Source organism: Melozone crissalis, unplaced genomic scaffold (assembly GCF_028551555.1).
Source record: "Melozone crissalis strain CALT ecotype California unplaced genomic scaffold, PUWL_Pcris_2 ptg000016l_1, whole genome shotgun sequence".
In the NCBI taxonomy this organism is placed as follows: domain Eukaryota; kingdom Metazoa; phylum Chordata; class Aves; order Passeriformes; family Passerellidae; genus Melozone; species Melozone crissalis.
In genome coordinates this window covers 36,672,267-36,697,500 of record NW_026535794.1, presented here as the reverse complement: position 1 = coordinate 36,697,500, position 25,234 = coordinate 36,672,267, and the positions used below count along the sequence as shown (strand labels likewise).

The 25,234-nt window shown below is 35.7% G+C and overlaps 1 protein-coding gene across 7 annotated transcripts in view; it reads left to right on the top strand.

The window, feature by feature from the left end:
* TBC1D5 (TBC1 domain family member 5) overlaps nucleotides 1-25,234 on the top strand; it is a 313,714-nt gene that overhangs the window by 108,453 nt on the left and 180,027 nt on the right. For all 7 annotated transcript variants that reach the window (XM_054273245.1, XM_054273244.1, XM_054273243.1 and 4 more), the window contains one exon: nucleotides 22,867-23,002. In XM_054273245.1, the coding sequence (XP_054129220.1) occupies nucleotides 22,903-23,002 (100 nt within the window). In that variant the 5' untranslated portion in view covers nucleotides 22,867-22,902. The remainder of the gene's footprint in view (nucleotides 1-22,866; nucleotides 23,003-25,234) is intronic.

Here is a 25,234-nt window from a genome sequence, read left to right as displayed (position 1 = left end):
TTTAGGAGTGCTGCGTGGCTGTGGCTAGATACATTTTTTTCAGAGATGTTAACAAGGGCAGATTCAAAAAGATAGATGCATGCTTATCTCTTCACGCTTGTGATAAAAATCAATGGGAATTTAAGAGCTTAGGATTTAAATACTTACAATTTGGAACTATCCCAAGATCCTTGACATCAAAAAGGCGATGGCCTCGTTTTATGCAGATGTCCTAGCACTCAAAGGGTGCATAAATTATTGCACCACTTATCAATTTCTCTTTAATGTATTCTTCTCTTATATCTGGGACACTGTTAATAGAGGAAAAGGATTAAAAAGCATAAAAATAACTTGTATGTAAGTTTCTTTGAGTTGAATTTATATCAGTCAGCCTGTCAGCACTAACATATGGGAAATATAGTTTCGCTACCATGCATAGCAGGGGCTAAAAGTGCTGTTTAGACCATGTGCTCAACTCCTACAGAAAAGGGACTTTATATCACTCGTGCAGCCCACTCACAAATTTAAGGGGTGACATCCATGTATTCTGAATACATGGTAACCCAAATATTGATCTTGTTACAGAAGATGTAAAATGGAGGGGACAAAAAAGAGATAAAGAAGTTCTAGATCTGAAAGGAAATTCTGTCAAATTTAAATACTCAATTTTTTAAAAAAAGATTATTATATTGATTTTGCTGTGTTGAAACAGTAGTTGTACATAGCAGGGAATTTTCCTGTAGCTTTCCCATATATTGGGCTAACTTGCACTAACATTTAACATCTCCTTGTACAAATTACTGTAAACTAGTAAAGATCCCTACTGTTTTTGTTTTGTTTTGCTTCCTAAAGCCCCCTGCTGCTGTTGATTACACCTAGATGTGCTACTGATTGGAACTGCTAAAAGGCAAAAATAGTGTGAATGGTTTCTGAATCATTTAATTGTTGAACTAATAGGATGTTTTCACTGGGACCTAATAAAACAGATCATATTAATAGGTATATGTACTGCCCATGAAATTTCTGATCGCTTTTTCATAATTTTTGTAGATACTAATGTAGGAGTCCCAAGCTTGATTAGTTATGTTTTTGAATAATACTCCTGGATATGGTTCCAAGGAAGAATGGGGAGCATAACCTACCCAAGAGAGTGGTACAGTAGAGATTTTTCTTACTGGAGTTTATATATTTGTATATTTTTAGTGGTGTGTAAATGTTCTGTGGACATATTGAATTGAGTAGATAATTACATGGACAAGATGTATTCAGTCTTATGTTAATGCTACTTTTTAATAGCTGTATAATACACACTGCACTTTGTGCATTTGAACCTTGAAAAATTGCTTTCCCAATACATTAATGCTTGCCAAATAATGCCCAAAATTGGCCTAGGGCTATCTTGGCTTATCATGAAAGTACCTCTTCACCTTCAATAGTCTGTCAATGTCCATGCAACCTCTTACCTCTGGTTGAAAAGAAATATGTGAATATATACAAGGTAGTCCTAAAATGAGAAGAATCCAAAATAGATCATTATTCGTGATAGTTAAAATTTGAATTGGTGGCTTTTGGATAATCTCAGACACATTAGTTTTAATTTGTAATGTAAATAATTTTCAAGAATAAAGGTGAAATTAGTATTTAGGGAGGAGAAGGAAAAGAGAGGAGAGGGAGGGAGTCTAAGGCTTAAGGCCTTGTAAATCTGCAGCAAAACTGGAAGTTTGGTTCCAAGCATCTAGAAAATGAATTACACACAGTGGAGAAGTCCACCTTCTACTATGGCTTTAGATTAATTCACACTGTGTCCAGGACTTCTCCAAATTTCTTCCTGCATAACTATAATCCCTCCCCGTGCTTTGGGTAAGGCAGCAGTAGGGAGCTGCGGAATCCTCAGTCTCCAAATCTTTCTGGTTGTGTCAATCTGATCAGCTAACCTTTTCTTTGCCCAGCATACCTTTCATCTCAGACAGATCTGTGTCACCTACATTTTAAAATTAAGTTTTCATTTTACCATTTTGTATACGTTTGCCACTGACCCTGAGAACAAATTCTGTTTTCACCCATGTTACTTTTTTGGAAGCCATTTTACTTTTCAGTCAGCTGAATGCTGTAGGGCTTCAGTTCAGGAAAATGAAATTATTGTTCATAACAGGTGGTTTCTGGTAATTATTTTCTTGATTTGTGAAGGACATTATATTCTGACAGATAATATCTTGCAACCTCTTCTTTTCTTGTGGTCACTTACGTTGAAATTATCTTGTAGTAAAAGGAGTAGCATCATTTATCCAGCAAAGGTAGTATTTTACCTATATAGTAATATATATGTTGCATTAACACACCTCATACCCACATGCATGCATATTTCTGACTACTTAAAGAATGGTAGCAAGAAGAAGTTTGAAAAGTCATACCTTGTCAGTCTAAGAACATAGTGAGAGAGCTGGAGAAAACTGGGATCATGTAAAATGAAGTGCTTTTTAAAAAAAAAATTACATACTTTATATGGTTCAGGGTTGAAGGAGAAGAGCTAATCTCAGTATTGAATGATTAGGACTGGTCATTTCTGTAACACACCCCCCCCCCCCCCCCCCCCCTTACACACACACGCACACTGTTCAAGGAATTAAAGTTGTAAGCATTAGTTATTGAATACAGATTCCCTAGAAATTTTGGCTTTAAAAATTAGAAGGCAGCCTGATGCAACCTTCAAGAATAAAGGAGCCAGTCATCCACTTTGCACTCTAGGAGACTTATAGTTCCTTTGACCAACTATTAAAAATTAATTATTTAATTGAAAAGGAACAAAATAAAACTCCACTGTTGTATATAAAAAGCTTAATATAGAAAAGAAAAAAAATCTGTTTATCACAAGCAGATAGTGTTCCTTCTGTGTTTCTTTACTTTCTACAAAGACAAATCCATCACAGTAGTGCTCATTTAATGGACTAACATTTTACAGGATCTGTTTCTTTTCATTGGCCTAGGTTGTCTGAATTCATTGAGCTTATTGTTGCAGAGATTATTTTTTGCAAGACTTGCATGGGCTGAGAATTTTGAACCATATATTTTAGATAACAGGAAAAATGGATTCAGTTTTTTAACTGAGATAAAAGATTTGAAAAATAGATTTTTGTGGAGTTTTCATTGACGGGTAAATTTGTGTCAGTCATTCCATTTAAAATTGGAAAAGTATTTTTGTGAACTACTTTCACTTATAATTTTATCTGCTGGTCCCTTAAAGGCCAGTGTTTGTGCTTATAGATGACGCCTGCTGGGGATTCTGCAACTGGAATTTAGTTTCACTGGTGTTAAATACAGTGTAATTTATCTCTGAACCCACTGTATTGGTAATATGCACTAGGTTATTACTAGAGTTATTTTGAGCTGAACCTTGAAAAAGACAAGTATGCTCTTCGTGTGGGGTTTTTGGTCTTCTTTTCTTGTATTAAGCATAAAAAAATCCAAGTCAAAATAGAAAAAAACCCCCAAAAAACAAAAGCAAAAAGGGTGTGTTGTTATTTAGTTAATCAAACTAAATAACAGCACACACTCCTCAGAAAAAAAAGAAAAAAAGGGAAAAACCGCTACCACCTTGGAGTTATTTCATACTTGATGCCATTAAAATGTTAGAATTCTTTTTATCTTGCCTTGTAGTTTGTTTAGTACATTAAAGTCTTGCATGGGATATGTAAGTGCACACTAAAATCAAACAGGAGTGCTGCTAACTGGAAGCTCTCGTGGTGCTTTACACAAAGCTTGTGTGTAAGCTTTCCAAGTGCAGGGAAGCAATGGCAGACCCTTGCTGCTCCTGCAGAGCACTGTAGCATCCTTTACCTTAGTCCCTGGCAGCATCACCTCCATTCCTGTGGCTTGTCATGAGCATCTCTAATAGAGTAAAACTCCAATGCATGTAGCAAGAATCGAAGCGTGTAGGGGAAAAACATAAAGATTCTTGACTGAAGTAGTTCTTTAACTTATTAACAGACAAGTGTGCATGTCAGAAAAACACACTTGTTTGCCGGGAGTATATGCAATTGCTGATGGTAAAGAAACAGAAACCTTAATGGCTGTTTGTGTTTAGGTCACCGTTCATTCATTCATTTGTTGCTGGAGCTATGAACTATTCATATGTTGCCACAGTATGTTACTTACACACGGCTGCTGCTGAAGGAAGGAAGAGCTAAGATGCTTCACAGACATCGACATCGGGGGGATTAACATGTCTGCTTCATTAATATATATGTGCATACATTAATGTTGAAGTATTGAAACTGTTTCAAATGAAATTAAAAACTGTCTTTTGAGGTCTGCTGCAGTCCTTAGAAACATTTTAGATTTTGGCATCAGTCTTACCGGTTTCTTAACCATTTTACTTTTACTTTGCCAGTGGGGATACAAGTGCAGACAGAGTGCTCATCGCTTGCCTGCTGCCTGGTTTTCTGTTGTTTTTCCTTAGCTAGGTCTGCTCTCTGTACTTGCTAGCCATCATTAAGCATATATGAATCCCTGTGGAGTGGCAGGCATGGATTCTGTGAGTGACATTTCTGGCAGCGTTTTCCTTGTATATGGCACCAGGCCTGATTTTCTGAAATTTTAAGCATCTATGATCCTCATTTGCTTCCGCTGAAGCTGTAGGTACTCTGTCCTTTTGGAAAGCATGCTGCTCAGTGCTAAATCTCAGGCAGTTAAGAGATGAGAAAGTCCTGGAAACTTACTTAGCACTCATGTGACAGCCGGCTCTGTAGAGCAGCAATATCGTCTGTGTGAAGGCATTGCCTCCTTCACTGCTGTATTAGCTGCGGATCCAATAATCTGCCCCTGTGAAACTAGGTTTGGAGATCAGTGGTGAATTGTTCACTATTGTTTATTGGAGCTCTTTAAAATATATTTGCAATGTATAAAACACTCTGATATATAGAAGCTCACATCCTAATAAGATTACATTAAGTATCCTAATAAGATCAAGGCTTGAAATTATGTTTTTCCGGATTTGAGTGATATAAATTAATTTTAGTTTAAACCAGTGTCAGTGTTCTTAGATGTTCGTTATAAATACTCTGTTTGCAGTTTATGTGGGTCTGCATTTAGATTTTTTTTAAAAATCAATTCTCCTATTAACACAAGAAGCATTCTCTCTTCCTTTCCTTCCAATGTGCTTCAGCTACAGATTATCCAGGCAATGCTGTAATTATTAAAGGCAACCAGTGAATTATAGAGAGAACAACAGTGGCTGATCACTGAACTCTGTTGGCACTGGCCTTTCACTTCTCATTTAAGTCTAGCTTACTATATAAAATGAATTCATTATTGTCAATTTAGATCCCTTGTGGAAGCTAATCCACATCATAAAGCCATTCTACACAAAAGTGAATTCTCTTTAGGAAGACCTTACAAGTACATGCAAACTGAAATATGCAGGAAAATTCCAGTACAGGCTAAAGTAATTGTTACTTATGATAACAGACTGCCAGGGTGAAATGTTGGAGTAGTTCAAAAAGAACTGCACTGTAATAGCTCTTCTATGACTTCTGTTGGTCAGAAATCCATTCCACTTTTTATTTTATTGCTATTTCTGATTTCTCTGTAACCTATTGCCCAAAAGTATGGATCTGAAGGACTAACTCAGTCTTTACTTGTTTTCAGTGTTAAAATTAGGTGCATAAAGTCAGGGGAGAGGCTTGAATAGTTTCAGTATCAAGAAATTCTCTTCTCCTTTAGTGGTCTAGTTGGAGATGTTTTTTTTGGACATGGATGAATTGTCCTCCAAGGTGTGCCATACTGGGTAAAGTATTACTGAGTTTACACAGAAGTACCTGTACATCTGTAACCAAATTATTCTGTTATAATCACCCTTCCAGATGCACCTCCTGCTATGTCAGGCCAAACCTAAAATGATATTCAGTAACAGTGTATATTCCTTGCAGTTATGTCAGAGAGAGTTTTCTTGGGTTTTTTTAAACTATCAGCATTTTAGTACGCTAGCATCTCTACCAGTGTTTTTATCAGATTTAATTATTTAAATATAAATTACTGTACTTTTATCTTCCCATCAGCCCTCACAACCTATGACCTGGATGGTTTTGTCGCTTTAATTTTTTTAATCTAAAATATAAGTATTTTTGAGAAGATAAATTTTAGTATTGAATGTCTACTTTTATTTCTTACTACGTTTTAATTCACAGAAAGGTAAAGATATCTCCTATTAGTGAAATTTACCTTACTGACCTGGTAACATTTCAAGTGCAGAGCACAAATATAACAACTCCAGAGAAGGTCTGTTCCAGTTTTGTGCTTAAATGCCAGAGTTTTATGTGCAGTGCAATAACAGTGAAGAGTTGATTCATTGCATTTACCAATGACTGCCCCAGATTTCCTTTTGTCCTGTCCAAATACAGCTGAGTATGTTTTTATGGATGCCTCAGCATACGAAAAAACAGTGCATTTTACTGTCCATTTGACATGAAGCAGTGGACACAGTGTAAAATTATTTCTGTACTTGGATGTCTCCAGTGTCAGGCATGGATCTTGTCAAGCTTTTACTACTTTGTTTTGCTGAAGGACTTTGTCATGAACTATAGAGCAAGAATAGTAATAACATTCAAACTCGATTATCTAATACTCATTTTACACTGTGAGCTAGAAAATGCACTTCAATTTCATGACTTCACCTGACTGATTATCAAGTGAACAATTTTTGGTAAATTTTTTTGATTAATTTATTATTTGTTTCTTTTAAAAATTGTTTTTCTTACAGGGTGTAAGAAACAGTTGAATTCATATTTTTCAATGTAAGAGGCTAAGAGTGTTAGCATCTGTGTCTCTATAAACATATTTAAAATTTCAGGGAGAGTTTAAATATTTATGAAAATATAAAAGGTAACTTAAAAATAATATGTTTCTCTTAGAAACTGGTGGCCAGAACTTATCTGCACACAAATTACTTTTGGGAAAAGAGGGGAGCGTACTTAGAGTCAGTTTTAATATTTTTAATGGTTTTCACTTTTTACTTTGCAGATTATATAAAGCCTTCAAATATTAATATATATTCAAGATTAGGGATTTATAGGCTTCTTTCGTTTACTATACATTGCTTGTCTGTGAAATTTTCATGGTCTTCTGATTCTTCTGAATCATAGTTATTGTGCATGGAGATAGACAGCTGATGCTTCTGATAACTTTAGATGACATAAATAAGTGAAACGCCTGGCCCAAAGATAGCAAAACCCATTAATTTCTTTATAAATAGCCTACAACTGGAAAGCATGTATGCTTTTTTTTTTCTGTTGGTTTCTGTTTCTTGGGTTTTGATGCTCTGATATTCAAAGCATGCTGACTTTTAAATGCTTGTTTTTCTGAGATATTTAGGTTCTTTTTGAAACAAGCTCAGTGTTTCACAGGGATAATATATCTGGCTATAGTAATAAATAAAAGTCACAGTGGTGGAATTATTTCATCATTACATGTTTTGGGTGGAGTTGTTTTTAAAGAATCTCTGTGTTTTATTTATGTAATTTAACTGCTGATCTCATATTTATGTATAAAAAAGAATTTAGATTTCTTTATTACTCTTCTCAGAAGTGCAGTGGGCAGTGGTCATGACTTAACTGTGCTCCCATATCCTATAATGAGGCTCTTGTGTGATTTTTCACTGACACTTTGAAGAAGACTTAATCATTATTCTACCCTTTCTTATCTTTCATTGTGCTACGGGACATTTCAAACACAGACCTTTCATATCACAAAGCCACCCACAGAAAAGATGGATATTCTTGAAACTAATGTTACTTTGCTTTCTGTATTTGGAGTATTTCTTATTTTCCTGTGCTGCTTCTTCCTTTAAATACAGACAGATTTTTCTTTTTGCAGAAGCAGATACTTAATAGCTATCCCGCATGGAAAAAAAATTCAAGGGTTTCAAGGAATAGCTTTTGCAGTAGCAATTGCAGGAGAAGTGTATAAATTACCATCTCTTTTGGGTTTTTTCCCCCTCTCAGTACAACTCTTACTATAATTAGCCAGCATTTAACAGCAAATGTTTGCTTTGGTTAAATTATTCAGAACATTTATTTTACTTGTCAAAGGTTAGATCAGGTTGTTGTTTGAACTGGTAATTAAATGCAGCCTAATACACTGTCATATTTATATGCACTATCAGCCCTGTTTCCTCCTTATTCTGTATAATTTTATAATGTTCAGGGCTGACATTTAGGCTTCCAACTCAGATCCTGTTTTCTTGGAAAGAAAGTAAGATCATACTTTTCTGTTTCATTGTACATGAATACACTTAAGAAAATAAAAATTAGGGTTGTTTGGAATATCACAGCTATGAATTTCATTGTCCTAAAATCAGTGAAGGCTCTTTGAATATTTTATTTGCTTATTTCAGTAAGTCATTACATAGCAACTGGTATATATAAATTATTTTCCAGAGATGAATGTGAGGTGGACAAGTGTGGCTATCTCCTTTGCTAATTGAATACCTACGAGTCACAATAACATAAAGTACATTTCAATTACAACCCCAAATCTCTACCAGAAATATGCATAGTACTGAAATACAAAAAGGTTCCTGAAGTAGTTACATAGGGGACTTAGATGAGCAAACAAAATTAAAATGTCTCAGGGTACGGGCTCCTCATGAACCTAGGGCAGTGGCCCTTGCACATGGACATCAGAGCACTGAGGTTGGCTGTCCAAGCTGATCAAATGAATGAGAGTTTTAGAGTAGCCAGGATTCAACCTCTCCACTTTCTCATGACAAGTTCAGAAACTATTTTCCACATGCTTATATGAGACAGTAATTTAATTGAATTGTCAGGTGTATAACATGTCCATTCCTTTTTCATTTCTGCAGTATAGGTTTATTTTCTTAGTCAAATTGAACAAAGAATAAATCATGGATTTTTTACAAAACTTCTGTGCTCATTGGATGTGATATTGTTCAATGTCTATGAAAGAAAGAAGTTTGCTGTCCAGATAAAAATAACCATAAAAGTGGATCGTCAACATTTCAGCAATGTGTTTTTCCTACCGTGTTTAGGCAAATATTTCTGCCTTTTTCAGTGCATTTGTGTGGCAGCTTTCTCTTCATGTAACCAGTGAATTGATATGTATACATTTCAGCCTGTCTTATTTTTTAGCATTTCTAAAACACTTTTTTAAAATTCTATCTATTGTACTGCAGGTTTGAAAGATTTCCAGTTGCATCAACTAAGATCTACGCTGACTCGTAGCCTTGTTAAGAAACAATTCATACTTAATGGTAGTGAAATCCTAATTTATCTACTGTCATGGTGATCACCCCAGACAGTATTATGTGGTTGCAAAAGCTGAGACAGGAGTAAGGGCAAAACATATAAGCACTATCTTAAAAAGCCAAGATCCACACCTCAGTTCCTGCACATATGATCTCTCAGTAGCAGAATTGATTTTTTTTAAGTTGGGTTGGTTTTTGGTTTTTTTACCCTTTCCTCCCCCCAACCATATTTTTTATAAAACTGGCATAGGCCACCACAGGCCACAAGGTAGAAAGATACAGTAAAAACAGAGTTAAAAGTGAAGTGTATTCTTGATTATAATTATAGCATTCCTAGCGTGACACTAAAGAAACTCGATGTATGGTGCTCAGTTTGTTATTTTGCAGCTTGTTAAATTTTTATACTTCATGGTTGTGGGAGGTAGCTAAAAACAAGAGAATATTCTGTGCTCTTACAGAAATCATTTTGACCTCTAGGTAAAGTACATTTATTTGTGTACACATCATCTGAACTGTGAGTCGTTTTGATTGATGTAGTAGATTGCATACACATATGGCATAAAGAGGACCTGGGTTAGGCTAAAAGTTCTGGGCTCTTTCATGATGGACTATCTAAATATAAACTAGAATAAAAATGAGTAAATTGATTTTCAGTCATACAGGAGTGACATGCAGGAGTAAGTCCTGGGATGGTTATTGCAGACTGTGTGTGCCTTTTATTCAGGAAACTCATCTGAAATTAAATAATTGCTGTATTAAAGTTTAAGAAGTATTCACACATCTGTCACACCAAGGCAAGTGGGAAGTAAAATCAGTGTAGATGTTTCAGATGCTCTCTTAAAGATCATGAATACTGTGAATCAGAAGAAATGGTTTGACAGCAGGGCACGTATCCATGAAAGTAGCCATTTCTTGGAAATAATAGGTTTAAAAGTTTAACATGTAGAATTAGGGTGTGGATAAGGTCTAAAGTGTTTTATCTGTGAACTGGGGAGCTCAGTGGTCAAATCATATTTCAGTCATGAAAAAAACAACCCAACAAAGTGAAAATCTTCCTGCAGATCTCTCATGGTCATTCCTACTGGCTTTGAGAATGCAAACAGTTTTAGTTAAAATATTCTTTTGTCACCTGTGTTACCTTTTATAGGGCAGGCTGTGTATATACCTTTGGAAAGTGACTCCTCTTTCTTCATTAGCATTTCTGGCATCAGTGCAGTGAGAGAGCTACACTGAATACAGAGTCAACCTTGCATTTAAAGGAGGCAAGGATATAATCTTTCAAACAGACTAACTTCATACAGATATACGAGAAGCATTTGTTAGAAATAAATGTTCATGTTAAAAATACTTGTGTTCGGTTTTTTGAATGGGTGAAGGGAGTCTTATGCAGGGTTCTTTGAGAGAAAGCAAGCTGACTTGGATTGGCATAGTAGAGGAGTGATTTCCTGCCTTTCTAAATAATTTTATTTCAATTATCTTTGTGTTTTGACTTTCATTTCTGATCAGATGCTGTCAAAACCTCTAAACCAAAACTGATGAATAGTTAATATTAGTTATCTAGATTTGTTGTATTCAGTAGTTTGCTCATAAGTGTGGCTGCTAAAACAGAACAGGATTTCCCTTTTTCTTCCCCAGTAAAGAACAGGAACTTCCAAAACACAAGAGTTTGGATGAGTAGGCAGAGGATCTGCTGTCTTCAAGCCTTCTTGGCAACAGGTGGAATTGTGATATGTGTTTGACAGAATAGTCATCTCAGCTAGGCAGTCTTTGTCTGCTACCCCTCTTTTGAAGAAAGATCTATCCCCTTGGTCAAGTTTTTCCTCCTTTTCCATCAGGAAGCAAGGAACACCTGCTACTGCCATCTTCTGTCTTCCTTTTAGGAGAAAAAGATGAATAATACATGACCAGAATTTCAAAAGCAACTACTAATTTTAGGTGCCCCAAGATGCACAGCCTTGCTATTAAGTAAGAAAGAAAAGTGAGAACAGATCACACCTCTATTCTATATGCTTGGTTTCTTTCCATTTACTTCTGGATGCAGTTCAAAATTCTGATTCCATTCTTCTTAATGCGCTGAGTGGTCCTGAGCCTGGCCACTGTTAGGTCACTTCTCTGCCTCAACTAGGGCACCTCTCTATCTCAACTATTAGCAGAAATGCAACAACATAGCAAAAATAACATTTTTTCTAGGCTTTTGCTGTGGCCAGGTTGAGATCATACAGTCTATATCAGGAAAAAGAAATATGAAAGCTGCCTTTTTGCAAAATGGTCTTCTGTGTGTTGAGCAAGAGAGAAATGAATAAATTTGGTCAAAAGGACAGAAAAAGAAAATAAAAATATTTGGAAAGAAGAATGGGAAAACAGCTATTTTGTCCAGGAGGATTCAGAATGCTTTCATGATTCAGATATTGGGATATTTACCTTAAATATTCTTAAAAAGTCATACTGGTCTGTCTAGCACAGACAAGGAAACTATCTAAAAAGGCTTTTTAAAAACAAGAAAAATTTAATCAAGGAGGTTTCTAACCATAACTTGTTTACATCAGTTATATTTTTTTTAATAAAATGGGCTTAAAAGCTTAGCCTCAAAGCTGTTGTCAGCTTTCTGTGAGGTATAATGACAGCTGTTGTTCCAATACAATTCTTCAAATCTATTTACTGTTTTGAGGGAATTCCAGTTCTTTTTGCTGATTATATACAACAAAACTTGGTATTCAGAGAACACTGGGAGATTCAGTCATGTCATAGTGGTTGCTGAATTAGAGAGAGCACTCAACAAAGCTTAACTTATTTAGGAGCCATCAATCTATTGTATTATCTAATAAAAATCAAAAAGCTTTAGAGAATCTGCCTGCTGTTCTGCTCTCATTCCCCAGAGCAGAGGAGTATATATAAATCTCGGGGCAATGGATTTCTTAGTCACGAAGACCTAAGGTCTTGTTCTGCTACTTACCTGTTGTCTACCAATGTCCTGAAAAATGAGGCTTTTGTTTCTTGCTGTGCAGTATGTGCTGACCGGCTTCTAAACCAAAATCAACCCAGGACTAAGGTAAAGAAGTAGTTGGTGATAAATTTACTGCCAAACCAAGAAACCCTTTTAATTGCAACTCACATATTTCCCCCCTTTTAACAGTGTATTTTATCTGTATTTCTGAATTAATTTCTTTTACGAATTCTTATTGTTACTATAAATTGAAGGTAAAGTTCTGCAAAATTAAATACCTTTTTAATAGCCAGATTTCTGCTCCTATATAACGTTGCAAAATACTGCTTTCCTGCTTGCTGTTTAAGAGCTTCATCTGCTTCAGGTTTTGAGGTGGCACAGGCAGTGTGCTTGATGTACCATGCTGCTTGCACTGGGGACTTGTGTGCCTGTGTTGTACATGCTCTGGCAAGCAGCAGGGACTGCCCAGAAAATTTTTTAGGAGGAATAAATGCCTCTAAGTAGCAGTGCATTATAGAAATCATTATGCTACAGGGGTTTTTATCAGCCTGGCTTCTCTGTGTCTGAAGACTTCAGCAAGACCACTTACTCCATTGGGAGTTTGATGAGCATGTACAGGAAAGCAGACAACACTTCATCCAGCTGCTCAAAAATTTTAATGAAAAATATGAGAGTAGGAAGAGAAAGGAATATAAGTTGTAACAAATAGCACTGTATTAAGAGATCAAATTATTAAATAAGGAGCATTATTGCACTTAAATTTTCTCCCATTTATAATATTATGAACCTTCGCAGGGATTAGTAGTAAGAGTTCCTGACTACTAGAAACAAAAGTGGTGCATCACGATGTATTGAGCAGCAGAGTGAACTTTCTGTGAGAGGAAGAACCTGTCCTGTCATCTTTTTTAGTAGCATGGAATACAGTGATTTGTTCCTGCCACAAAAACCCTGAGTAAAATGTTACTCATAGCAGAAATGGTATCTTGATATAATATCTTCATGCAAAGTTAGCAGGTTTCATCCATAGCTTATGTTTACAAGTCCAAGAGGTTTCCTTTGCTTGAGGTATTTTATTTTATTTTATTTTATTTTATTTCATTTCATTTCATTTCATTTCATTTCATTTCATTTAGATACTGCTGTTTGAAACTCACTACATCCTAGGTATGAGTAACCATAGTAAAAAATATTGAGCTTTTAGAGGGGCTCCTCTGCATCCTGCTTTTGTTACTGCAGGTGTGGCAAAACTGAAGAGGAGCAACGTGAGCAGGCAGTACACGAGGGAAATACTGTGCCTTACACAGAATGAGCCCTTGGGTATGAAAAGGAGCAACCAAGGGAAGAAGATTCAGCATAGTTTTTTACCAGGAGTAGCCCTACTTTGAGCCTTTTTTCCTTTGAGGATGACTTCTACACATAAGTAACTACTACTCCTATTGGCAGAAGTAGTGGAGAATCCTTGCTGTCTGCAGTCATTGCACTGCAGCAGAATCAGATTTCAGGTTTTCCTGTGTAAGTCTGATTTGAATTCACTCATCAGGATTGGATCACATAGGCAAACATGGGTTGTGGGTCTTCATGTTATATGGAATCTTCATTGTATGATACGAAACAAATTCTGCCCCTCTCTGCTCCTTTGAAGTGCCTATGAAATTCTCATATTCTTTAGCAAATGAGGTTGCTACCAACTTTCTTTGTACCTCAGCATGATACCATGCTGCTTTAGCATCTGCATATCTAGAAGAGAAAACTAGAAGAGAAAGATTTGATGTAAATGCTTCTGTGCGTGCATAACCATGCTGGTGTTTCTATAAAAATTCTGTCAACCCCTGTAGGAAACTGTTTTCTAAAAATAGTGAAAGAATAAAGGCTGAATCCAAGATTAATTGCTTACTGCTTTAAAGCTGTGATATTCCAGAAACTTACTTCATTGAATACACTTTTAGTGTCTAAGTTAGTTACTATCATTTTGGGTAAGGCTGCAGGCTAAGCTGCCATTTTTTCCAGTTCACTGTTTTGATGATTTCTTTCAGTCTTGACATTCTTTGGCCCTTTGAGTTACATTTGTATTACTAAAACATAAAGTGTGTAGCATAGCATGGTGCCTGTGTGTTTCTGAAAGTAAAACTCCTAAATACTTAAAAGCGTACCATAAACAGCAGTAAACCTAACCATATTTGGAAGAACAAAGCTTTAATTTAAATTATGTTGAATTGTTTTGTAACCAGGTAGATAAATTATATTCTAAAATAAACCAAAGTATTTCTTTCATTTAGTGAGTTTGAATCTTTTTAATATAAATAGGGTTTTTACCACCTCTAGATGACTCTAAGAAAAGGGAGTAGATTTTTAGTTAAATGATGTGTTGATTTGAACTCTTATGGTATTAATCCTTCTTCTCTTTCACCTTCACTAAGGCAAAACATTGTTTCTTTCACTTTTATGTCATAGGTTATATTTTCTATGCTCTTAATAGGTCTACTTGCTTCTCTCTGGACTGCAACAGCTGGTCCTTCTCCTTTGCTATCTGACTAAAGATGGATACCATATTTCAGCTCAGGCCTTAACCATGTCAGACAGTGGGAAAGGATTTACACATCTCATTTTTATCAACTGTTCTGACTACGAGGATCCTTTATTGGAGACTTCAGTTGAAAGGAAGAAATGTGAAAATGCATCAACATAGCATTTTCACATCTGGTGCTAAACGTGGCTTTTGTGGGTGGAGGAATGTTCAGGGCACAGGCTACATTTAGCTGTTGACTGGATCTTTTTTTGGTTTGCTGGTATTTCTTGCAGTCGATGCTAGATCAAAGTTCTGTTCTCTTAACAGCCTCACTGTGGATCTGTCACATAGTTTTTTATTAAGAATAGCTACAGTTCTGTGTTAAGGCTGTGGGATTTGTGATTTTTGGAGGTTTTTTGGAAATTCAAACTGCAAAATGGAGACTTGCTTTGGCTGGCTATTTTGTTGGTTTTTTGGTTTTTTGTTGGTTTTTTTTTTTTTTTTGTGAGACAGTACTGAACATAAAACTATAGAATCGGGTATTTAAGATGGTTGATACCCTTTATACTTTAATTGTCACCATTTTCAGTGCACAAGACAGAAGTTATTTAGCCATAAATGTCAGGTTACACTGTTCAGAGCATTACATCTTGGGAAAAATTGTTGACTGGGATGAGAGGGGGCTGTGGCTATAAAACTTAGTAGCAAACATGGCTTAAGAATTTTGATCCTCTCTGCATTATTCAAGTTTTTCTTCCTTAGTCAAACTAGTGTTTCAAAAGCACATAACCTTAAGAAAACTGAAAACCAGAAAATGCATGAACTTGTTTCCTGATTATAACAAGTGTGTAGCTATCTTTGAAATTGACCGAATTTTAAGATTTATTTAAGAAAAAGTTTTTTGTCTGTTTTTTTTTTTCTCAACTATCATATGAAATATCAAGAGAATACATTGTCATGGTCCCAGGCTATTTGTGTCGTTTCTATCCCTGACATTTTAATTCACTACTGAATTTATACTTGGCATGTTTTAGTACTGGTAAGACATGAAAGTTGTAGGGTTAAAACTGTAGACAGTGCTTCAAATCTCCTATGATAATTGTTCTTAGGTATGTATTCCTTTACTGTGGCTCTCGAGACAACTGTTTAATAGACAACATTTGAATAATACAAATGTGCGGTTGGTAAAAATGGATTAGGGTTTCAGGGTGGTACCAATGGGTGATATTTAATATTGAATGACATGTATTAAGACAAATGCTTTTATATATAATTTATTTGGCATTGTAAATGCATTTATCTTGTGAGATACAGACTCCCTGTTGCCACATGAAGTATTCTGGAAAGGTTTGGAGTAAATAAATAATAAAACCACTTTGATATACAATCTAACAATATTAAATATTAAGACTTTCACATGATTGATTTTAATACTTAATTAACTTATTTAAAGTCCAATGTAACTCTGTTTTTGTATTAGAGATCAGACAGGCAGAAGTTAAAATGCAGGAAATGTTATTAAATGGGACAAAATTAATTGCATTTCATGACCATCAGACTCACTGGCTGTTAACCTGTCCATCAGTGGCATGATCTTGTTTGTTTTGTTCTGGATCCCAGCTGATGTTAATGTTCATCTGCTCCACCATGCCAGACCATTTTTTATGTTTGCATCATTCTATTTTAATGATACATAATCCGATCTATTTTATAAAAGAAGACAGACTTGCTTTATCCTATCCAAAGTTAGTCAAATTGTGCACTTTTCTTCAGACTTAGTAAGTCTTCTTCCCTAGGCATGTATTTTCAGTGGGTGGTGGCAACCTGTGGAAGTGGCTGAGTAGGAATCTTAGCTGGTTTTGAGCTGCTCTGTGTGTGTGGGAGGGTTGTTTGGGTTGGTGGAGCTTTTTGGCGGTTTTTCTCTTGGAGGCACTGGAACTAGTATCTTCTGTATTTAAATAGAGATGGTGGTAGTAAAGAGCTCAAGTGATGGAGAGCAGAAGATCACAGTGCTGTGAGATAGATGGTCTCTAAGTAAAAATCACTCCTAGAGCAAAGAAGAAAGCAGTGAATATTATAGGTAAGAACAGATTTTTCAAAAATACCTATTAATGAGTGTCCTGGCAAAATATCCAGCTTGAAACAGATCAAATGGTCCTCATGTCTTCATTTTCCAACGTTCATATTCAGGACTGTCTTCTACTCAGCCCTCTAGTTAGCATGCTTTTTCTTATTTTTTTTTTTAATTCTTGGTTCAGGATGAATAATTTAATTTGGCCAATGCAAGAAAACCCATGATATGGGACTGCTTCTAGATGATTTGGAAGACATCTGTGCTTCTTTGCTTTAAATAAACACAATGCATGTTTATTCTCCTAATGTTTAATTTCTTACCTACTTTAAAATGTTTTCACATTCTGGAAAATCCTCACTTCAGTGTTCTACCATGCTTGATTACTTCATAAGCCACAAATGAGGGGCAGAGTTGTGAACCCTCATAACATGATGCTGTCAAACTTAACAAAACATGCATAAGACCATTACCACATCAGACACTTGCTTTAAGTGAGGTCGTTTTAATCAATTTGACTTCACAGGGCAGCTAATTTATCACTTAGCTAAACAAGTATTTCCTCTACTTGTCATCAATTTAAGTAATTAAAATGGTAAACTTTGGATATGGCATGAAATAAAGGCCCAAAGATAATTTGGAGAAGGTGGTTGATGCAGTCTAATAGAATGAATGCAAAGTATTATTTAAATACCTTGGTATGCTTCAGTAGTTTTCAGAAATGTGATATTCAGGTAGCTTTGCTGGTACTGATGGAAACTGATTTTTATTTTTAGTATATCCAAGATTCAGCAATGTTGTTCAGCTTTGTCCTCAGAGTTTAGTGGGTTCTCATTTTCCTTTCTTCAAGCATAAAATGTTTTGCTCTGTTCCTTGATTGTTTATAAGAGGGTGTCAGAGAGCAAGAGTGGAGCAAATGCTGCAAATTGGGCAGTTCTTCAGCCCTCATCCTGATTATCTCCCTAAGCCTGCAGTTCCTCTCCTTACATTTTACCATGGGGGGAAAGGAAGAGAGGAAAAAATGGGTAATGTACAAGCTTTGCCTAATTCTGTCTCACCTACTCAGTTACACCTTCAAAATACCCTTGCTGAAACTGATTGTATTTTCTAATTTTGCCCAAACAGTATGAATACTCATCACTTCTTAAATGTTAATTTTGATATGTTTTGGTGTGTTTTGTGCTTTGAGTAAACAATTTTTCAACGTCCATAAAAACAGTGAAGATTAAGGGAAACATTTTTTGTGCATTTAGGTTTTTTTAGATTGAACTAATTTAGTCACCATTTCTGAAACAATGCTTTTAATCCATAAACTGCTTATTTGAATATTGAAAACTTTTATTCAATATCTGTGGCAAGTGAAGACGTTGGTGAATGTCTTATGACATGAAATAAGGTACAGTATTCATGTTGAACTGTGCTATGTTTTGTTTATGAAATACTGATTTATCAACATTTTTGAGATTAGGGTAATCTTACTGCTTGTAGTAGTGAATAGTCTCACTGCTAAAAGAATGCAACAAATTTTATTTTTATTTTGAACTTTCCATCTTCTTTATGAACATCAATTATAATCCTTTTATTATATGAACATTTATTATAATCTTATTGCAGCTGAGTCTTCTGCCTTGTACAGTTCTGTGTATAATTTTTTTTGCAATGTTTCACCCAGCTCCAGTCCAAAAGTGATGGGTGCTTCACTGGCAGTACAGCTAATGATAGAAACATATCTCAATTAGACTTTTATCTTTGCCTTGTTATCTCTGTCTAGTTAGGTGTGACTTATACATATTAGTGGAAGATGAAGTGGGGCTGAATTGAGGCTGATGCCACTGACAGTCTGGAGAACAGGTGGTTTTTGGTTTTGAATGTTTTAAATGTAATTTTTTTTTAAGCATTTCAAACTCACAGGTTTGTATACAGGCAGAATGGCAATGCTAGTGAAGGCACGATTATATAAGATTGCTTTATGGCTAAAGGTGGTAGAAATCACATAATGTGTTAGAGTAGCTAATAGGGAAGGCAAAATATTTGTAAAGTCTTGGGTGAATAAACCTTCTCACATCTAAAAAACAAGCCAGCGACTTCCAAGTAAGTACTAAGTACTTACTAAGAGTTAATGCCCAGTGAGAAAAAGGAGTTAGAACAGGTATGTTAAATCAGACTATCTAATGCAGCAAGTGGTTTATCTCTGTTGTGTAGAAAGAGGTTGTTAGTTAGGTAAATGTCAGTAAACATCAGTTAAGTTTTTCCTAATGAAAAAGAGTTGGTATTCCATCACATATGGAATACAGAGGAAGTGGTGGGAGAGGAGATGATCAGCTGTAAGCAGGTACCTCCACAGAACCCTTTTAATATCTGGTGGAGCTCTGTGTTGGAGTCTGTAAGCCTGTCTCTGGAGGGATTTTTGGTCTCTGTTGAGAACAGATGTGCTGACAAGCTGCCTTCACTGAAAGGCAGACTGGATTCAGCCCACGTGTGGTGGCCAGTGAGGAGCAAACCTGTGGCCCTGTCCTTGGTGGCACATGAGGGCTCCTCCTGTTGCTTAAGGCTAATAGCCAAAGAGTCTATGCCTGCCTTTTCCTTGGGCTCATGAGTGGATTCATGTTTCTGCTAATTACCTTGACTAGATAAATGTTTCATACATGGTCTTAATTATTTTCTCATGTATATTACAGAATAGTTGAACTCCCAGTAATGGGAAGCATGCCTGGTGTTTTGAGTTCCTTAGCCTTTCAACTTTGGAGGTTAAAAAAAAAGTAGAAATAGGTGCTTTCACTGTGATGTTAGGGCCAGCTAGAATCAAGTCTTATAATCCAGTAATTGAATTTCAGCGGTTTATAACATTTTTATTGTTTCACACTGAGAATGGTTTTAAATTGTATCTTATTTAATATGAACAATATGTTATAGGCCATTACAAATCAACCACAAACCTGTGAAGAATTAATCTGTCTCAGAGAAAGATCTCAAGTGTAATTGTAATTGTTTAATAGTTCCCTTTGCTCTTTGTTAGAAGAGTAGAAAAGAACTTCAGTATAAAACTGTGAAGAAAATTGCTTGGACTAAGGAGTGAAGACTAATAGGTAGTGATACTTTTTTTAACTCTAACCATATGTATCCATAAACAAACACAAATAACCGATTAAATCACTGTGCAGATATCAAAAGTAAATCTATTCAGCTGTTTAAGGCTGCTCTAACAGTCTGTAAAGTAAATTATGGTGCATATAGATTGTAAAGGTATGGCATTTGGGGAGTATTAAAAAAAAGAAGGTGGATACAGAAGAGGACATAGAAGAGCAAACTTACTAGGGCTAAATTGGTACCATGTTATGGATGTAAGACAGTGTAAGTCTGAAACGTACTGTGTCTTAATTAAGTGGCGGCTGCTAGAACTATAATGGCTGGTAAGGTCATTTTGTGCCTGGTTCTCAGTTTGAAAGACACTCAGGGTTCTGCTTTGGTCAGATTGTGTAGCAATCTCTGAAGGAACATAAAAATAAACAGTTAAACTTAAGCAGCACAGTCTGAAAAAACTTGTCATTTTAGTGAAGACAAAATCAACTGATCAGGAAAAAGGTATTTACAACTGTATAGAAAAAGAAACAAGAGCAGCAGCTAAAATTCCAGCAAGAAAAAAAATTACTTCTGTGAAGTTGGTGTGGGTTTTGTTTTCTTTCTTTAAATAAATTATTTTTTCTTTTATTTATTTAAAATATCAGGTATTTATAAACATCTCTTTATATTTTTGCAGCCATAAGACCACAGGTAAATGTTATTTAATGAGCTAACAAGTTTGTAAATATTTTTCTTCAGGATACCATTCATGCAGTTTTCATTGTTACAGTTTTAAAATTACATAGGAAACACGTGAGGTATGCATACAGTCGCAGCACATTTTGCTGAGCCTCATATAGAATTGTTCAAGGCAATTCTGTGGTTTAGTGGTGTGTTTTGTCACACGACTTGATGATTGTAATAATTTGACATAAAGGTGTACCACTGCTCAAGTGTAAGTCCTACCTTCCCTGAGTTACTGGCTCCTTGTTCCCAAGACCTTCAGATGTTCCCTACTAGCTGAACAGAAGTGAGAGATGGTGGGATCATTTCATCACCACAGTAACACAAGTGCCAGGGCACACAGAGGATAAACCCCTCAGGGAATACAGCTGAGAGAGCATGCTTTTGAAAACAGCCTGGGTGCACTGGTTTCAAATAATTGCCTAATAGTGGCCCAACTAGTTAATTATCCTGGGATTTTTTGGGTTTGGGGTTTTTTTCCTCATAACTTAATAGTAAAATTAAGAAGGTATAGACCATAAAAAGTCTTAAGGATCCCAGTTCCCCTTCATTTATTGACAGTAAACTGAAGGTATAAAGCCTACCTGGTCAGTGCCATACCTTCTAGGAACCAACAAAGAAGCATAATTGAAGTGATTTCAAATTTGCTAATATGCCAGTCCGGAAAGTGTAGATGCATACCTCTTCTAGTATCTCTTTTTATATTTTTTTCTAAATATAATTTTGTTGCTGTTAGAAAGTTATGGTACTTGTAAACAAAGCAGTTAAAGTAAGTGATATTTAAAACTCATCTGGCAGTCGTAGGTAGCTACTTAGTGTGCTTGGGCAAATCAGACCTATTTAGCTGGCTTAGGTTTTTTTGTGTTGTGAGTTAATAAATTGCTGTACAGTGACTAAAATGCAGTCCTGACAAATGTACTCTTGCACTGTTAATGCACTGGAAAGGTCGTTTCTCTTTCTTATGCACTGATCATAACATTGTCTGCTTTTCACCCTCTTATTGGCATCCTCTAATTTGTTGCAGCCAGTATTAGCTTCCAGCACTCCTCAAATGAACTTCTAACATAATTCTCGTTCAGTTGCTTGATAGTGATGTGAGTGCCATTCAGGAGCCTGTGATGATGAATCTGCATCACCTACTTCCTAAAGTTTTAGTTCTGCCATTACTTCCATTTTGGCCTACATTTTTGGAAGATGTCTTTGTCAATTACGTTTCTTAAAATGCTTCCTTAACATCATCTTTCTAGAAGGCCATCCTGGTTTAGGAATGGTGTTCTCCAGTTAAGTTTTCCCACTGAAACCATTACGTGGCACACACAGCTCACTTGCTGATTCCTTCCTTCCCTCCCTCCTCCCTGCACTGGGATGGAGAGGAGAACTGGAGGAACAAAAGGTACAGATCACAGGTTGAGATGAGAACAATTTACTGGAAACAGTAATGAGGTAAGAAAAATGAACAGTAACAGCAATGATGCTAACAACAAGAAAAGAAAGAAACTGATGACAAGACAAGAAAAGAAACATTCTTGCTCACTGTGGAAACCCTAACAACACTCCCTCCAGATGAGAGCCGCATTACCCAACCTCTGCCATTCCTACTTGACCAGAAAAAAAGCCTTCTTCCCAGAAAAGAATCCCTTCTCCCTGCCCTGGCAGTGACATGACATGGTATAGAAAAACCTCTGGGCCCTGGCCATGCCACCTCCTGGCGACTGCAAAACCTGTTCTTGCCAGAACCAAGACAAAAGTTAATATAAATCTTGATAAAACCAAATTCATCTATCATGCAAGTCAGTATTAATCCATTCTCTTTTTGTGTGTCTGTTGCTGTTATACTTGACCTATGATTTCTGAAAAAGAAGTGGTTAAAAGGAAGATTTCTGGGATGAACAGTCTTGGGTCCAGAAGAGTGATGATGATGGTCTTTCCTCAGTTTTGCTCCATAATCATCATCATGCCCAAGAACTAGCATCAGTTCTCCTTGGAATCAGACTAAAAGATGAGTAGGGAAAACTAGAAGAAGGGTGGAAAGAAGCTCTTGCCCTGTTTTACAGTCTTCAAAACCACACTTGGACTTTTACTTGCAGTGTGATATTTGTAGGAGCTAGAACAATTCTTTTGGACTCCAAATAATACATTTACAATGTTCAAATGGAAACACTATTGTTCTGCTAATTAGACAACTAATGGTGATGATGTGCCTGGAAAATAAGGGGAGGTTTTAAGTACTTTTGTTGTTGACTCGTGTGATTGAAAAATAGTTAAAGGAATACTAAGTGTTTGTTTCTCTGGTTTTTTTCTTCCAGATAAATACTCATCAGTTGGGATTTACTACTGCCAGTATGTATCATTCTGTGTCTGAAACCAGTCACCCTTTGCAAACAGAGGAACAAGAGATAGGCATTGATCCCTTGCAGAGTTTTTTGAACAAGCCAGGGGAAGGTGAGTTTGTATTTCTGTACTTTTTTTTGAGTTTATACCTTATATAAGTGTGTCATAATAACTGTACCTGTCATAATTTGTTTAATTCACTCAATGAAGTTGAACAGGGCAACTTAAAGAACATTTCACAGAGTATGTGAGGAACACTCTGACACTAATGAAAACCACGAAAAGTCAACTTTCAATTACAGACAGAAGCATTAGCCAAATGTTTAATGTGCTGTCATCCTTTTTTAATCATAAACCAAACACTGACTTCAGCATAAGAATATTGAAATGGAGCATGACTTTATGTTGCTTTCTCAAGCATGGACTCTTACACTGCTTTGGTTTAAGGATCTTTTCTGTTTGGTTTTTTTTTCCCTTTTTTTTCCTTTTTTTTTACTTATTTGGTTCTGCAGTTAAGTTCTGTATATTATTTTGGACAAAATTATGCAAATACAAAGTCTGATTTTTGTTTGACTCAGCCCCTATGTTCTTATTTGAAAAAATATCTCAAAGCTGAGATAGAATGAATAGGCTCTAAAGATAGAAATTACTACATAACCTGAAGCAAATTAGTTAAATGCATTATTTGGAAGACCCTAATGAACAATGAGAACAAACTGCTTGGATAATGCAATGCCTGTCTGTTTTGCTCATCTTTTCTACTTATTTGCTAGTAGTGACAGGGTAGTTGGTTAGAAGAAAGTGATAAGCTTAATGAGAAAGCTCGTCCTTGTCATGAAAACATTCCTCAAGTACTCAGTTATACACAGTGGCACCTTAACTACCTGTAATTTTCCAGTCATTGAACACATGTACCAGGAGGGCAAAATAAAAAATTTATTTTAAATAACAGAGTTGGAACAACTTTGTCACATTTTCTAAGTCCCTACCCAGATCAACTAGTTTATGTGGGTGTATCTGTTTATAAATCCTCTGTTTACTAGTGCTTATTAAAAAGCTCTGTCAAGTTGTGCTCAGTCAGGTTTATTACTTCTGATAAGAAGAAGCTGATGTTTTGCTTCCAAATGTATTGGTAAAACTTCATTGTCCCTTTGAGTTAATTTTTTCACTCGTTCTTTATTGGTTTACAAAGCTTCTTCAGTGTTTAAAAATGACAATGTACGTCATGGAGAAAATATTTTAAAACCTGACGAATAAATGGAATAGCTTTTCTAGGCAGTGTTTCTTTTCTATCATATTTGACATCTTAACGATACGAAGCCATTTTAGCCTGATAAAGCGAATGCATTTTTGTACATATTTTAGAAACTTGAAAATAATCTTTTTTTCAATAACCTAAAATAATAACCATTTTCAAGAGGACAAACAGCTTGCTTCTAATCTACCCCAGTCAAGAAAAAGATAAACATTTTTTTCCAATTGCTATTTGCTTTAAAAAAAATTGATAATTCTTTCAACTCTGTTTCAAGAAAAACCAAAATTTTCACCCTGTTAAAAAAACACCGTAAGTTAATTTTACCCTTTATTGTGCCCAAAAGCGATTAGTTACCTTGACTGAAAAGGTTTCTCATTTTTATCCGAACCTTAACATTTCTATGACATACAAAGTTATTAGGATTGAATTGATGTTTAAAAGTGCCATTAATTCATTTACCCCAAATGTTCATTAACAATGTAAATGTATGCTGATGTTCTATGAGACAAGGAAGTGACTAATGACTCTTCGCACTAACAACACTTAAAATGAATAGAAACTTTAGATAGCTAATCTTGAAGTAATCAAGACCCTCATTCAGCTTGGCATCTCTGTATGCTCTAAAACAGCTGTCAACTGTTAAAAATATATACACAACACACACATACGCACATGCGAGGATAAAGATATGTAAATACATGGTTCTCCAAGTCATGAAGGTTACCAACTATGGTACATTTTTTATGTTCTATCTATGTAAATATTTTATATAAAGCATCCATTTCATCTTCATAGCCTTTTTTGCTGTGAAACACATAGTGCATTTTAATTTGAAACTTTATATATCCAGAATAGGTCTTCGAAGTTTTAATGTTTCATTTTAAATAAAGCATGTGTATGGTTGGTGTTAGCTCTGTACGCATCAAAGTATACAGTTGTTCCTGTCCATGCAGTCTGCCCATTGTTGTCTTCACAAAAGTATTTCAAGACAAGGTTTTTCAGTGCAGCCTCAAGTTTCAGGGGTGATACAGAATCAACTTGGTGAAAATCTCTATCTTAATTTTTTTGTATTATGAATCACAGAAATA